At 43.1% G+C, this 16,131-nt stretch overlaps 2 protein-coding genes across 2 annotated transcripts in view; one reads left to right on the top strand and one right to left on the bottom strand.

Moving 5' to 3' along the window:
• The window catches only part of INSYN2B (inhibitory synaptic factor family member 2B), a 21,016-nt gene extending 5,229 nt beyond the window's left edge, over window positions 1-15,787 (bottom strand). Inside the window, exons 1-2 of the mRNA XM_006148361.2 lie at window positions 13,898-15,787; window positions 12,739-12,813 (exon numbers count right to left, since the gene is read on the bottom strand). Of these exons, the coding sequence (XP_006148423.1) occupies window positions 12,739-12,813; window positions 13,898-15,243 (1,421 nt within the window). The 5' untranslated portion in view covers window positions 15,244-15,787. The remainder of the gene's footprint in view (window positions 1-12,738; window positions 12,814-13,897) is intronic.
• Window positions 1-16,131, top strand: part of DOCK2 (dedicator of cytokinesis 2) — a 445,944-nt gene that overhangs the window by 220,265 nt on the left and 209,548 nt on the right. The gene's annotated exons all lie outside the window — the stretch shown is intronic.

Below are 16,131 nucleotides of genomic sequence, written 5' to 3'. Positions count from 1 at the left end.
TGCAGAGAAATAGAAGGAAGACTTGTGCTTCTTTTGTATAGTACTCAGACTCATAAGAGGCCCATGGGTATTGGGAGGTGGCAGATAATAGTCAAGAAATTGTTACATTGAGGATTCAGGACTGAAGCCACTAAGATGGTTCAGAGCACTCAAGCTGTATGGAGTTGGTCCTTCTGAGGTTGTGTAGGATGCCAACCCATGGTTCAGGGATGCCCAGGTGACTGTGTGAAGAGCTTTGCAAGTATTCACCTCTAAAGATATGTGTGAGTACAGTGCCACATTGCATTTAGAAGTGAACTGCATGTAAGCCAGGAATGCATGGGAACTTTCAGGATCCCCTTTTGAGAGCACCTCATAATCTCACTGACAGATCAATGTTCCAGCCATCATGCTAGATGAAAAGCAGAAGTATACTTTTCTAGTTAATTGGAAGCAGTAAGAGTCCCAAGTCAGTTTGTCTTAAATAAACAGGTTGGAACAGACAGCAAAAAATACATAAACACACGAGCATGTAACAGATCTAGTTGCTGGATGCAGCATCTTGACTAGGCAAACTGAAATTAGGTGAGCCAAAAGAAGACAAAAGTTTATATAAGAACAACAAACAAATAACAGAAGCCTCTTACTTTTATATAACACTTCAAATCCATGTTTTCATTTTATTCTCATGGTAGCCCTTGGGAAGGTTGTTAAATCCATTTAACGGACACATAAGTTGGCAAAGTGAAGTGACACTGTGAGTTACAATCAGAATCTAAACCTGGTGTCTTGGTTTAGTTCAGGCTGCTGTAGCAAAATATCGTAGACTAGGTGGCTTATAAAACAAGAGAAATTTATTTCTCACAGTTGTAGAGTCTGGGAAGTCCACGATCAAGACAACGGCAGATTCAATGTCCACTGAGGCCCCACACCCTGGTTCATAGACAACCATCTTCTTACTATAATCTCACAAGGAAGAAGGGGTCCTTTATATAAGGTCACTAGTCCCATTCATGAAGGTTCTACTCTCATTACCTAATCACCTCCCAAAGGCTCACCCTTTTAATAGCATCACATTGGACATTAAAATTTAACATATGAATTGAGGGGCAGGTAGAAACACAAACATTCAGTTTATAGCACCTCGTTTTCTGATACTCAGTGCTTTTTCTTTCTTGTCTAGAGAGGTATTGAATGTTTTAGCCAAGGATCTGGCTCTTTCTAGGGTCTAATTCTAAGAAGAAGAAATAAAACAGAGTATCTAAACCATATAGTAATTTAAATGGGCAATAATAACGATGATAAGAAGAATAACTATCATCCATTGGATGAAATCTATATTCTAGACATTTATTTTCTCATATAATCTTCAGAGCTCCATGAGATAAATAATACTAACTTCATTTTACAAATGAGGAAACCGAGGCAAAGAGGAGTTGTATATTCAACCAAGTTTCTATACTGGTGACAGAGGCAAGATTTGAACCCACTGTTAAGCCTCAAATCTTGTGCACTGTGATACACTACAGCAAAACAGTCATCTGAATCTGTTTGAAATGCTGATTGCAAAATGAGTGTGGGGGTGAGCATGGGAGTGGTGACCTGGTGTTCCTGAAAGATTCCACAGTCCTTGTGCAACCAGACCCAACTGGGCTGGGCCGCTTGGGGAGATTTTAAGGCCCAGCTGTCCCATAATATTCTTTCTAGATTTCAGGGTAGCCTTGATAGGGAAACTGCACTCCCAGAAAAATGTTCAGTCCCTTAGAAGGCTTTATCTGAGCTCAGCCGTCTCGGGCCTGGTGTAGACTATTGATGTCTCCAGTGGGCCCTTCACGCTTCCTTCTTAGCAGATGAATCTTGCTCTTTTATAAAGAGAATTGTTGACAAGTCACTGCCACCAACCATATACTCTAAGCAAGTCAGCTGAGAAATGAATGATCCATGGTGTCTCCCTGAAAATGAAACATCTCCCAAATGCCTTTCTACCTCTTTTTCATCCCTCATTGGAGTGTTTCTGTGGGCTCGCTCTCTGCAGAACCCAGGTGCACCACAGATTTATTGACCTTCTGTAACTTTCTTTTTTAAAGAATTAGCTGTAAGAATCGATGGATGCAGCAAGGATAGTTTGGTTCCTGTCCACTTGGATAAATCACACCACTTTGGAAAGTGTCTTTGGAGAAGAATTATAGTCTCGGAAAGTAGGAGCTTTAGTTGGTATGTTCCACAACCCCGGCCTGGAAAGGGTATTGTTTCTAAAACTATCTCCTAATGATCAGTTTGTTCATTATTTATAGGTTGTAATTTCAAGTATCAGAACTTGCAGACATTTCAAATTGGCAAGTACACCCCTTTTCCTAGGGCATCTGTCAACGAGTCCTCTAAGAATCACAGGTTCTCTTTGCATGTAAATAAGCAGAACCAAGCTGTTATTAGGTATTTTTGAGAGAAACCTGTGTTAGGTGGTTCTCTGACTACACAGAAAGGGGTGGGTCATCTCGATACTAGGTATTAAACATCCACTGGTAATATAAGTCAAAGGAAAGAGGGGGAGGGACAGGAACGTGTCCTGGAAGTAAGACCTAGTTCTGAACACTGGCTCCAGTGAATCCTGGACAAATCATTAACCTCTGTAAGTCTCTGTTTCCTCATCTATAAAAGGGGAATGATAATCCTAATCTCATTTTAGGGTTGTTAGGAGTCTGAAATAAGATGATGCATATACAGCATCTAGCAAAATGCCTGGCACAGTGCCTAGTTCAACAATTGGTAATGATTATTATGTTAACTTGACAGAGAAGCAAAGATTGGATCACTCTGTGGTCAACTGTGGCCTCCATGCCAACAGCTACCCATTTGTTATTCCCATGAAACACTCAACTTGCTTGATTTTATATTTATGGCATGTTTCAGCCTCTTTAGCTATTAATGCATTAAAATAGGTTTCATTTTTTTATTGCAGATAAATTGCTGATGCTGTAAATCCTACTTCTTGTTCCTTACACGCTAGGGAGAAGAAGAAAAGGATAAGGCACTGAGAGATGCAGGGAATAGAGACAAATGTCTTGGGCTCAGAAAAATTCCCACATGTATCCCAAACTTTATGGCTGTTTCCCAAAGAGAGACTTTAAGCTATGTTTGCTGTCAGTTATTTTGGAGATTCCAGGCGGTCTTGCCAGATTTGAAATAGTGTTGCTCAGTCCATACCAGAATTTGATCAGAGCTCCAAATGCACCTGTGATTACTAGAAAAAACAGACCTGCTGTGTGCTTCATAATGATTTTTCGCTCAGACTTTGTTGCTAGTTAGAAAAAAGACTGTAGCTGGAAGACTGTGGCTCTCACAGTCCACCTGGCTCTATTCTAGGAGAGCGTCAAAAGCGACAAAAAGAAAATACTAAATAATTTAAGTAGAAGTTGCTTGCTAAACCCATAGGACTGGGTGCATATTGTATTTCTAGAGAAATGCCTTTTTTCTCTGGCTAGATAATAGCTTCAAGTGGCAGGCAAGGCCAAAGCCCAGTGGCTGAAGAATTAATCATGGAAGGAAACTCAGGAAGGGCTCTCAGAGCACAGCAACATACCTTGAGGTGCTCTTCTGGCTCTCTGGACTCTCTCCCTTTTCTAGGAAGGGTGAAACCTCAGGTCTTCTTTTCCAGGGTGCACAACTGTAGGCTTTGTCTATTTTCTGGAGAGCCTCCTTTTATACACACTGTGTGATAAACTGTGAGGAGGAAGCCCCAGGAATGGGAATGCTGGTTTCTAAGTATAAAGGAAGGCTTTTGTGGTGATTCTCCTTTTAAATATCTGCAAGTTCTCCTCTGTTTGGTTCAGAAGGATTTTAACAGTTTAAGTGTCAATTTTGATGAAAAATCAACTCACTCATGGTCTGTGGAGTTTAATAAAATGAATGAGTAAGAGGATGGCATTTACAGTAGCTTCACGCATATTCCTTGGCTTATGAGCATAAACGGGAAATGTGGTGGTGATGGTCAGTACGGGGCATGCCCATGGTGTAGGGTGTCTGCAGCAATCCTCCCGCCAGGACTCACCCTTAAGGCAGTTCTTAGCATTTGGACTCTTGGCTAGGGACCAGAATCGGGCTTTAATTGCTCTTAACCTTAATGAAGGAGAAATGTCAGCCTCAATTGCCAGTTAGTTCCTGATCTCAGATGAGGCCCCAGGAGTCGGGAGACGTGGGAAGAGTACAAGGCTACAGGGGAGTCCCTTAGTAATGCATAAAGCAAACCTGAGCTCCAGAGTGGCCTCATAGAGACTTGTTTTCTCTGCTCATTAGAAACGGGAGGCATCAGAAAGCATGCTTATTCCATGAGCAAGTCCCCTCTCTCCTTCCCTTCTCTCCCCTCACCTCCATTCTCAACTGTACACTACAAGTATAGTTAGGTTTATATGACCATCCAACCCTAACATCAAGGCCAAGCAGAAAGTTAACTCATCTTTCCCAGGCTGCACTAAAAACAAAATCTAGTTTCTGGGCTATTTTATAAGCAAGAATATTCTATTCATGGATTGGTTGTCACAAAGTTTCTCGTAAATCAACTGTACCTATCACCTCCTCCTTTCAAGACCTGATTTTACCTAGTTCAATGTTCCTCCAGCTTCACTGAGATCAGACTTTCCAGGGAGCTTCCTACAACAGCAGACATCCACTTTCTACCTCACCCACTCTGACCCAGCCGATTTGGGGTGAAGTCCAGTATACTAGCATTAACAGAGACCCAGAGAGGGACCATTGGTGGTGTGGTGGTTAAGACAGCTAGATCCCACATGACTGACAGTATGGTTCCTTTTCCAGACCTGGCAGACTGGAAGACATGCCAGATGTGTGTACATGTGTGCCCAAATCTTGAGAGGAGGAGGGAGGAGAAAGGACTGCAGTGTGATCATCACCCCCAAAAGGTGCTTTCTCTTTCTCTGTGTTGAGTACACACGCCCTGTAGCAAATTCAAACAAAAAATAAAACCCCAAACTAGCAGAGACCCAGAGAGTCTGACGCAGATAAGTCATGATTACATTTGAGAACACCTGATGCTTTTGCAGAGTAGAACTCAGCAATGATAGGACTGCTGAGCCCTACCACCCACCCAAGAAGCCTGCCCTCTGAGGGCCGCCTGCTGTGCAAACTGGCTTGTGGGAAGGCAGAACTGAATTCCAATGCTGCCATCACAGGTCGCAGTTCCAGGGTAATTGTGCCAGGCCTCTCCCTTCTCCACTTCAAGTGCCTGATCTAAATGTTGTAAGACCGCTGGACCCTCCCTGAGCCTCAATTCCCTCATCTGTAAAATGAGAGTACTTTAATCTCTCCCATTTGGTAATTAGGATTAAACATGAGAACAAAAGTTGCTTCAAAAGATGAGTAAATAACAAATGTTTAGTAATTCCTTGCTCTTCTTTTCTTTCCCTGAACTTTCATCACAGTTTTATCTCTGCCCTCAACAGAGTTGTAAAATTATTAGGCATAAAAATTACCTAGTAAAGTCAAATAATCTGACTTCCAATTAGATGTGAATGGTTTATGAATCCAAATATACTAGTTTTCTTTTGTAGCTAAAACAAATTAGTATACAAACTTAGTGGCTTAAAACAACACAAATTTTTCTCTTACAGCTCAGTAAGTCAGAAGCTTTCCAAGACTGTAAATTGAGGGCCAGCAGAGCTGTGTTCCTTTTGGAGGCTCTAAAGAGAAACCCACCCCTTGCCTCCCCAGAGTGTAGGGACTGTCCACACCCCTTGACTTGTGGCCCATTGCTCTGACCTCTGTCATCACACCTGCTTCTCCGACTCTGGCTCTCCTGCTTCCCTCCTTCCTTCACAAGGACCTTGGTAGTTGCATGGAGCTCACCCAGACCCACCAGGGTACTCTTCTCTCTCAAGTCTTTACCTTAACTACATCTACAAGGTCCCATTTGCCACCTAAGTTCAGGTATTCCCAGAGTCCAGGATTAGAATATGGACATCTTGGGCGCTGTCCTGTCTACTGTCCTGGGTTTTGATGTTTTTTTCTAAGAGAACCTGCAGATCTAGTGCTTTAATCTCCCTCCAGGAGATGGTTGGGACTCATACAGCATGGAAAGGAGATTTTTTAGAGTTTTGTAGTTCTCCACAGCCAAAGTTCGTCTTTGCCGCTACAGTTAGTGCCAAAGTTTCAGGCAGGAAGTTTCGATGGCTCAGTGTCCCGTGAAAGAGCAACATGTTTTCTGAGACATCACAGAAAGACCTGATGAAGCTCCCCTCACTTAACGTATGCCATGTTGCGGATATTTTAAGATGTACACTTTAGGAGCCAGTCCATCGTGCATTGGTTAAGTGCTGTGCAGAGGATGCTTAAAACAACACAAACTTTTTTCTTACAGCTCAGTAAGTCAGAAGCTTTCCGAGACTATAAATTGAACCCTGACCAACCAGGTCTTTAAGTCCTGTCCTTGGTGGCTTAAAGGATCCACTGGGCATACACATGTGTGTTCAGGATCTTGACAGGATGAAGAATTGGTGGCAAAAGGATTTCCTCATGGCCAGGACCCCTGGTGTGTGCTTGTGTGCTCACTTTCAGTCTGTCTCCCCCTTGGATACCCACAGATGAAAAAACAAACAAACAAACAAACAAAACAAAAAAACAATGTATGTACTGCATTCAGGCATTATTTTATTCAGTTCAAAAGGATCTACTAAGGACCTGCTACATAGAAGTCTTCTTCTCCCAAAAAGAACGTTGCTTAATGTGCCCACCCAAGGGTGAGGGTGCACACAAATGGGTACAATGCCTTTACTTTTGAGCCACCTGAACAGCTATCTCTAGTTCTGCAATGCTTTTTAGTCCTCCCCCTGTGAATATAGCCCTTCACTTTTTGACAACAATCTATTGAGCACAAACTATGCTAAACACTGGCCCATGACTCTGAGCTACTGCCATTTACTGAATGAAAGAAACTCATAAACCCTGCATGAGGATGCAGTGGGGTGGATGGTACAGCAAGGAAGTGCGTGGGTCTTGGGGGTCTGATTGGGAAGGAATATAAGCTTGTCCAGAGAGCTGGCTTCTAAGCTAAAAGAGTAGGAGAGATTCAGACAAAACTGGGCAGAAAAGGTATTCCAGGAAAGTGAGAGAACTTGTGCAAAAGCACCGAGGCATGCCAGAACTACAGCTGGTTTCTAATCACTGGAGAGTAGACAGATGTGCAGCAGGTAAGAAAGCTTAGCATGACGTTTAAAAATGAGCTCACAGAAACAACAGGAACCGGGATGGCTTGCTCAGCAGGGGAGTGACATGGTCAGATTCCACTTCCCACATGCGATTAAGCAGTCCATCTGAAGGATTCCTTGGAATATGGCAAAAGAGACTTCCGACCAAAGAACAATCAGCATTCAAAGAAGTGAGGAGGACCTTTGCTGAACCAGAGGCAGTGGGGGTGGAGTGAAGGGGTGGACTGTAGTGGTGAGGATCAGGAGTCAACTGGATGTGTGTTGTGAAGGAGGAGAGGAAGTTGAGGGGACCAGTTTCTTGACAGAGTCCCCTCATGGTGGTTTCTTGATGGAGTCACCTCATGGTCAATGTGTTAAACAAAATAAGAAATATGGGAATAAAATTAAGTTTGTGGGGGAAAATGAGTGTTTTTGATATATGGTGAATTTAAAATCTCTTAGAAAATTAAGTGGAAATGTCTGTAGTTGGTTGAAAATTATTAGGTTGTTGGAAAAATCATGACATTTTTCCTATGCTTTTCTATGCAAAAATACTTTATGACTTTTCTGACAACCCAATACGTATGCATACACGTGTTTGTGTGTATATGTGGGTGTGTGCACATGCGTGTGTGTTCCTCAGGAAATGGGAAGGGGAATGTGGGCCACTGTGAGTGCAATTGAAGGGATGAGAATGGCTAAGAGAGAAGAGGGCAGCCCAGCAGGTAGACCCTAGAAAACAACTGTTCCTCTTCCCATTCTTCTCTAGAACCTTTCAGTCTTACATGGCCAATTCCTCCCTTCCCCCAATGGAAATGGTAAGTTTTCAGCTTTCTCTTTATTCTTATTCCTCAGCAACATGCTTGGATGGTAGATGAGAACTTTTTCTGGGAGAGACCTCTACTATTTTCCCTTAAAAACACTGGAGGCATTTTACAACTTAAACCAAGCAGATTTTTGAAGGGAGCTATGTCCAGAAGAGAAATGCATTATCTGTGTAGTCAATGTCCTGCAAAGAGGCTTTGCTGACTATTTTTAGAGAGAATGTAAAGACGAAATGCTGAGGGAGGTGGCTAGAAGAGCAGAGAATGGAGTGAGGGAAGGAGGGGCATGGCTTGGGGAGACCTCATGCCCTTGAGAAGAGGAGAGGGAGCCGATTTCTTAGGGCACTATTTCTCAAACTCCAATCATCCATTCACCACATTTGTGTTTTGTGAGAGAGTCCTCACAATAGCAGCACAACTATTAATACTTTTTCCCCCTCTAAATCAGTTATAAAAAATTTAGAAACTATGTATAGGCCCAGTCACAGTAGCACATGGTTAGCACCACTACTTAGGAGGCTGGAACTGCATAGGAGGCCAGCCTGAGTGTGCTGGGAGTAGTTGTGCTTGTCTGTGATCCTAGCTGAGCAGCTAGAATGAGAAGATGGTGACACAGCAAGACCCTGTCAAAGATATCTATCTCCACCCCTTTCTCTTTCTCCCTATCTCTCTTAAGGGAAAAAATGCATGTCACTTTCAAAAATGGAGACCTGCGTTGTTTGTAATAATTAGTTTTGGGGGCCAGCAGGTGGGGTAGTGGTTGAGGCACTGGACCCCCCACATGGCCAATGTGTTTCGAGTCCTGGATCTAGTGGGTTGAAACTTATACTGGGTGCATGTGTTTGTGTGTGCCTAAAACCCCAGGAGGAGAATGGGTTACAGTGTGGCCCTCCCCCTGCAGGGTGATTTCTCACTTTCCCATTCACTGTCTCTCTGACTCTCTGGTGAGCCTCACACATCTTATGACAAAAACCTAAAAAATAAACAAATAAAATAATAATAATAATAAATTAAGAAGTATAAAGATAATTGGGGCCGGTAGATGGTGTAGCGGTTATGTCGCTGGACTACCACATGGATGTGCATGGTTTGAGTCCCAGAATCAGTGACTTGAAACTCATGCTGGGAGTGTGTATGCACATATATGCCCAAAATCCTGAGAAGAGAATGGAGGAGAAGGGATTGTGATGTGGCCATTTCCTTGGGGATGATTTCTTGCTTTCTGTCTTGGTGAGCACCCATGACCTATGGTAAAAATCTCTCAAAAATAAAATAAAATAAAAAAGATAATTAGTTTTCAAAGCTAAAATCATCTGTAAAAACAAACAAATAAAGAAAATGTGATTACAGTCTGGGCAAGCTGCAGTGGTGCAGAAGTAATGCAACATTCTGTGGTGTCAGAGGCATTAGGTAGATCCTGAGTCTGTATCCCCAGGTCTTCCTGCACATGCAATATGCATGCTTGTATGCCTGTGTCCAGACTGGCTGAAGCTGGGGATGGATGGTGGCATAGATACCCCATGGGGGAGGGTGCCTTTCTGTTTCTCTCTCATTAAATAAATAAGTGTTTTTTTCAATTAAAAAAATATTGCATTCTGGCTAGATACTATTGCTTGCCCAGGACTGTGAACCTGAGACCCATTCTCTCTTTGCAAAGAAATGTGATAGGAAAGCATCAGAAAGATGTAAAACACATTCTAGCACCAAGTTCAAATTTTCCCCTCTAGGTAAGCAGAAACATTGAAATAAATGCAAGAAGAGAACAACTTTCTTACCAAGTATTCAGTGTTATTTAATTTTGGGAACCACCAGTAGCATTCACTCAACCCTTTGGGTGACTGATGCTAAGGAGTGGTAATTAGAGTGATTAGGGACTAAATAGCTAGAACCAACTTGAGACATAGAGCCAATGCCTACCCACTACCCTTGGAGCCCACAGAAGTGTACAGAATCCCCTGGTAGTCCCATACAATCATAACATACATAATTGTCAGCTCTATTCTCTTGGTGAGATAGGAGTTATTTAGGTGATCCATGGTTAAGAGAGAGTCAAGGAGGCTTAGGAAACAGAGAAGGATTGGATAGAACCAGATGACCTTACAAGTCTTTTTTCTTTTCCTTTTTCTTCTTCTTTTTTTTTTTTTTTCTAGAGGGTATGTGTGCTCACCAGAGAGAGAAAGAGAGGACAAAACTCCCCAAATGGGGAATAATCATTGCCACAATGTCTTCTTATTCATTTTCTCCCACCTTTTGGGATTTTGGGTATACACATCCATGCCTGGTGTGTCTCTGGAACCTCTGGGTTTGAGACTGAGCCACATAGTCAGCCATTTGGGATCCAACTGGTTTAATTATTAGGCCACAGAGCTGGCCTGACCTCACATGTCTTGATAGGAACAAGGAGTATAACTATAGCCTTTGGCTGATAAGACTTATATGAAACACCACTTAGAAACCCTTATGTGTTGCTAAGTTAGCAGCAACATCTCCAGAGAAGACGACCCAGTGGGCAATCCATCAGGCACCCAAGTGCATTATGTCCAGTGACATGCATTGGGTCATCCATCAGGGAGAGAGACCATAGCTTAATAAGGCCTAGGGACGAGTATTTCACATCTCTTATTCATTAGTTTCTAAGATCTGACTTTCCAAGACAAAACACAAGTCTGAAGTCATTTGCAATGCTAGGAAAAAAAATGTCGGGTGTCATCTTCTCACTGTTACTATGATGGGGATGTTGTTCTGATCTCTGCTTTCATCAAATTAATTGCCCATTCCTTCCTGATGGCTTAGATACAAGGATATAGATACTGTCTGGGAGACAGTCTGCTTTTGCATGGTGATGAGAAATATATGCATACAGTTGCTGTACTTTTAAAAAGGGTGGTGTTTGAGGTGTTTTCTAACCCATCAGGGGTGTAACTTAATTTAGAATGTTTGCTTGGGATGTTTGAAGCAAGCACTAGAAAAATTCAAACAGTCTCAGATTTGTTGGAAGGTCATAGTTTAGCCAAATATTGTCACTTTGAATTCAGCTTAGAATATCATAATGTCAGAACTAAAAGGGACCATTGAGACCATATCATTAATGGCCCTTATTTTCAGACAAGAAAACCCAGAGACCAGAAATGACTTGCCCAAAATCAGGTCATGAAACTCATAGTAGGCTGGGAAATAACCATTTGCCTTTTATTTACATAAGCCAAATAAAGTCATTTCAAGGTAATAGAAAATACACCATCTAGCTGCTGAAAAGAGGCTATCTAAAATTTAAGTGGATATTATTTCAAATTAATTCTTGTTGATGATGAATAGGATTTGTCTTCTTTGGTTGTCTAGACATTTAATAATTTTTGTCCTCCAAGTAATTAGAAAATTTGGTTAAGATGGAAACATAGAAAAAGAAGGAACAGAAAGGTAGCAATTGAAGAGACTGCCTACTTATACTTTCCAACACTGGGAGCCTTTTCCAGGAGAGACTTCGCATTGAACTGAAAGGTATTTTTCTGTGGATAGACATGCCTCTTCCCTTATTTGGTGAAAGCACTGAGGTTCTATATCTCCTTGGTGTAAGGAATTGACAGGTTCAATGAGAAAATGCCCAAGGTCTTGCCTAAGTGCAAATACCTCCTGACTCCAGGCACACAATCCCTTATTAGTATGGAATCTCAGGATTCTGCCAGAGAGAATGAGAAATTTCTAAAGAAGGCAAATGCAAACCAAAACCAGGCTCCCATTTATTCAGACCCTGAATGCTGTTCTTATATCAGAGAGAGAACAGTTCTAGGGAAAGCAAAACGGTACACTTTAGTCAAACAAAATTAGATGTCATCAATGGAAATGACTGCTTTTGATCACTTTCCCAGTGTGCCATTAAAAGAGGGCTTCCAGCTAAGGGGGCATTGATCTTTCTAGTAATAAGAGTTACAAGCCCTGGGATTTGTACAGAGGTATGCGTTTATAAACGGCAGTCATTGTGCAATCTCAGTACGTCCTCATGGCAACTCTGAATAGGGATATTTGTTCCCACTCTACAGATAAAGAAACCGAGCCCAGGTCAGGTGAGCTGACACCAGACTTGGGCATTAAAGCACAGATCTCTTAACTCCAAATCTTACCACTGTATGTTCCCTATTATCACTTATAAAAATCAACTTTATTGCAGCAGCCTTTCCCAAAGCTGGAAGGAAATGGTGGATTTAAAAATGAAAATGAAGCACTTAGCACAGTTCTTGACATGTAGTAAGTTCTTGGCATGGGGTGCCTACTGTTGAGAAAGAGGCAGTGTGGTGAAGTAATTAAGATCACAGGATTAGGATTAGAAAAATCTGGATTTGAGTCCCGAGTCTGGCAACTTCCACTCTCAGAACAAGCTCTATGTGAGCAGGGCCAAATGCCATCACTTGTTAGGATCCTATCACCTGCCATGCAAAGTCTGTGAAATGAGATGCAAATATAGATGCAGAGCTCACCATGGCGCCTGTACTTAGTGTTCAAGAAGTATAGACGTGATTACATCACAAGGATTTGCTCATAGACCTTGTGTTGGGCAACAAAATAATCCTAGCCTTGGAACCAGATGTTAACGTTTCCTAGTTTAAATGCCTTGTTTTTTAAGTTTCAGATATTCAGAGTCTCCTGACTTTTTCTTGACTTGCTGCATTTTAAGAGTACTAGAGTGTTCTGTGCAACCCTCAACATGCCCACTCTACAGGGCAGGTCTCGGCTGTGCCAGGTACCTGTATATGATGCAGGCCGTATTCTGGCAGGTGCTGCAGTTGTTGAGATCTTGGCCAGTTCGATAGAAGTTGCGCCTGCAAGACAGAGCATTTCTGGGTAATGGGTAAAAGTCACCTGGGACATGTGCATTCTACCCACTAGCCTCTTCTGTGGTCCCTTTAATACAGTATTCATGACACTCTAAAGTTGCTTGGCTACTCTGAAGAATGAAACAAAGTCATGACAGTAGGACCTCACATTTTTAGTGGGTTTTATACACACATCTAAACACTTTCAAATCTGAGAGATTGTTCTCGTTGACAATAATCCTGTGAGATGAAGGTTTTTGCAAATGCGTAGAGGGAGATTTTTCAAAGGCCTGGCCCGTGGTTCAGTGTGTCTCTTCCTGTATCATCAGAGCATTTCTCTGTTATAAGGCAACGTAACTAACGATGATAACTCACAGCAGCAAAGGCCAGTTAATTATTTTTCCCTCCCACTCTTTTGGATGAGCTTTAGCCACTGCTCCTCTGTCTTTAGAGAACACTTTCTGGAGGGAGGAACATTCCTCACTTAAACAAATAACTGCCTTCTTCTCCCCAGACTGCTGCTGAGTCACCCTGGAACGCATTTTCCAATATATATTTTTTTTCTGTTTACTGAATTGTGATCTCATTTCAGTACCTATTTAATTGGTCAATGATGGGCTGGCCTAAATCATCAAAGTGGTCATTGAAGGGGAAGGTCAGCAGTAAGCTTAGTAGCCACTGCAAGATCTTTGTGACAAACACATGAAGAACTAAAATGCCGTGCAAATGCAGTGACTCACGAAGAGGATGAGGTGGGAGAAGCACAGGCCTGCTATCATTTTCCTCCATCATTTGTCAGCTGCAACTCCATCTTCATAAAAATCATCATTGCCCCTCTCCCTAGTCTGTTGACACCCAAAAACAAAACCAAACAGCAAGGGAAATCTATACAAATACATCAAAGCCTAGAAGTAACTGAAACCCAGTCAGAGGACAAGGGAGGCTGTGGATGACAATGGGGAAACAACAGAACCTCAAATTTTGGAGATATTTTATTAACAGAAACTCTCCCTCTCTCTCTGCCCTTGTCCTCACAAATTACTTCACCTATCAGTTCTAATATTAAAAAAAAAAAAAAAATTCACCTTACCCTTCAGTGAGAGCTCGTGCTTTCTCCAAGTCTTGAATTACATTCAGAAGGACTTTAATTTTCTCTTGGTTTGAGTGCAGAGATTCCTCCACAGATTGCAGCCGGCCTTGGAGGTCGCAGAGTTCACCCCGAGCCAGGTGAATTTGACTAATGCCACTAATCTCCCTGTTGCTCTGAAGTCTGCTTTCACTCCTTGGAAGAGAGGATGGGAGGTGGTCACTTCCTGGACAGTTCTGAAACTCCAGGATGTCTGCCGATATGGGGTTCTTCGCCATCTGCTCCTGACACATGGGGGCAGGTTTGGATGCACTGTTAGTTTTCAGTGACACCAGATCCTGCTGACTGTTACTAGATGACGGACAGTCCAAGGCTCTTCCTAGGTGGCTCTGCTGGGTGTGGGAGCCTGGGGAGGGGGAGTTGTGAGTCCGTGGAGGTGAGGGAATGCACGTTTCCTTTGACTGAGATGACAGTGGACCAAGGTCTTTGTCATTGGAGTTGTCTTTGGGCAAAAGCAATTCAGGTCTGAGTTTCCCAGTGCCTGGCATATGGTTGGCACTGCTGGAGGCATTTAAGCAGGAGAGGGGTCTTTCTGAATCTGATGGTATCCCATTTCTTCCATCGCCTGGACACATGTCACCCAAAGGATGCGTGGAGTCACTTATTTCAACTGACCTGTCTGGGCTGAAATTGGACTCTCCAGCTTCCCAGGAAGGATTGTGATAAATATCGTCTGGGACCTGGATAGCAGCTGCTGCTTTCTCAGAGGCCCTCCATGTCCCTGCTTCCAAACATATGCTGACGGGCCCATTGCTTTGCACCTTGGACACTCTGGGGAGAAATGGGTGAGTCACCTTGACCCTTCGAGGCCCATCTTCAAGCTGCCGAGCCAGCCTTAAGTAAGCAAGGTCAGAAGACACAATGTCCTGTTCAAAGAGGTTGCCGTTGATCTGAATGGCACTTTGGGATGCTGTCGGCATTTCCACCAGGGACTTGCTGGCTGTGAGTTTTTTCCTCTTGAAAACCGGAAAATGCTTCCTGAGACTGGGGGAGGTTTGGATCGCTATGTTCCGAAAACCCCCTGCCTTCTGGGACCTGGGGAAGGAGAGTGAGTAGGTGGGGGGATGATGGTGCCTGGATGCTTGAGTCTTCCCCATTACAACCGGGTCTTCAGGAGTCTGGACATCAACCTCAGCTAGGCTGGTTGGATTCTTAGTGGCCCCATCTTCCTTGAATCGAACCTGCTGGGATTTGCTCCTGCGGTGGTGAGGTTGTTTCACAAACTCCACTGACTCGAGGCTGTTACGCTTTAGAAGCACAGGTCTCACTTTCATATTTTGCTGGGCCATTGAGCCTCAGTGGACAGGAATGGGACCGTATGCTTCTCTTGGGCACATCTCCCTTAGGTCTTTGGTGCAGCATCTGATGATGGCATCTCAAACATAGAGAACTGCCAGCCAGGACAGACAGGTCCTCTCCTCCTAGAATGGCCAGCCTTGCTGGCCATTCCCAGCCTGTAGATTTGACTTAGGAGCCGTCCCTATGCTTCTCCTGTAGTTAGAGTATTATTTCATCCAAGTCATGATTGCTACTTAAATAAACAATGAGTCAAGCTAATTATTAAACATCTGATCTATGAAGAGAGCTGGTGGGCTGTTTATCAAAGGAGACCGTCAGGTGCTTCTGAACCTGGAAGAAGCTTGCTGTCTTGAACGATAACAGAAGTACCATTTAGGAAAGAGCGCCAGATGACCAATGTGTGAATTCCAAAAGAAATCTTGGTCTAGAACATCCTGCTTTCTTTCCTGGAGTATCAGTTTCCAGCATGAAACTACTGGAAGCTTAAACACATCTTCTTTCCACAGCATGTAAATAGGCGGAGAAATAAATGACCTGAAGGGTTACTTCTTTGATGAAACATGATGTTCCTAAGGAAGCATCTCCATTTATGTCAATCACAAATTCCTCCTTGGAGGCCATTGCTTTCTTTCATGCTTTTTCCCTTCTTTTCAGTGAGGAAAATTTATCTTCCTAAATAGCCTCACAAAGCCCAGTGGGGTATGGCCAGGACAGCATTGAGGCATCAGAGGGTATTCAGAGGGCAGAGTCCCTCTCATGGTATCTCGGCAGAAGTTCACGTGTGGGCCAAGTAGGCCATGTGTGCAGTCTCTGGACTGTTGAGCTGAGAACAGCCTTCACTGGGTCCACAGGGTCAGTACGTGAGACCAGGCAGTCTT

The sequence above is a fragment of the Tupaia chinensis genome, unplaced genomic scaffold (assembly GCF_000334495.1).
Source record: "Tupaia chinensis unplaced genomic scaffold, TupChi_1.0 Scaffold000234_1, whole genome shotgun sequence".
Lineage (NCBI taxonomy): Eukaryota > Metazoa > Chordata > Mammalia > Scandentia > Tupaiidae > Tupaia > Tupaia belangeri.
Note: the sequence above shows the minus strand (reverse complement) of the source record. Positions and strands in the feature narration are given on the sequence as shown.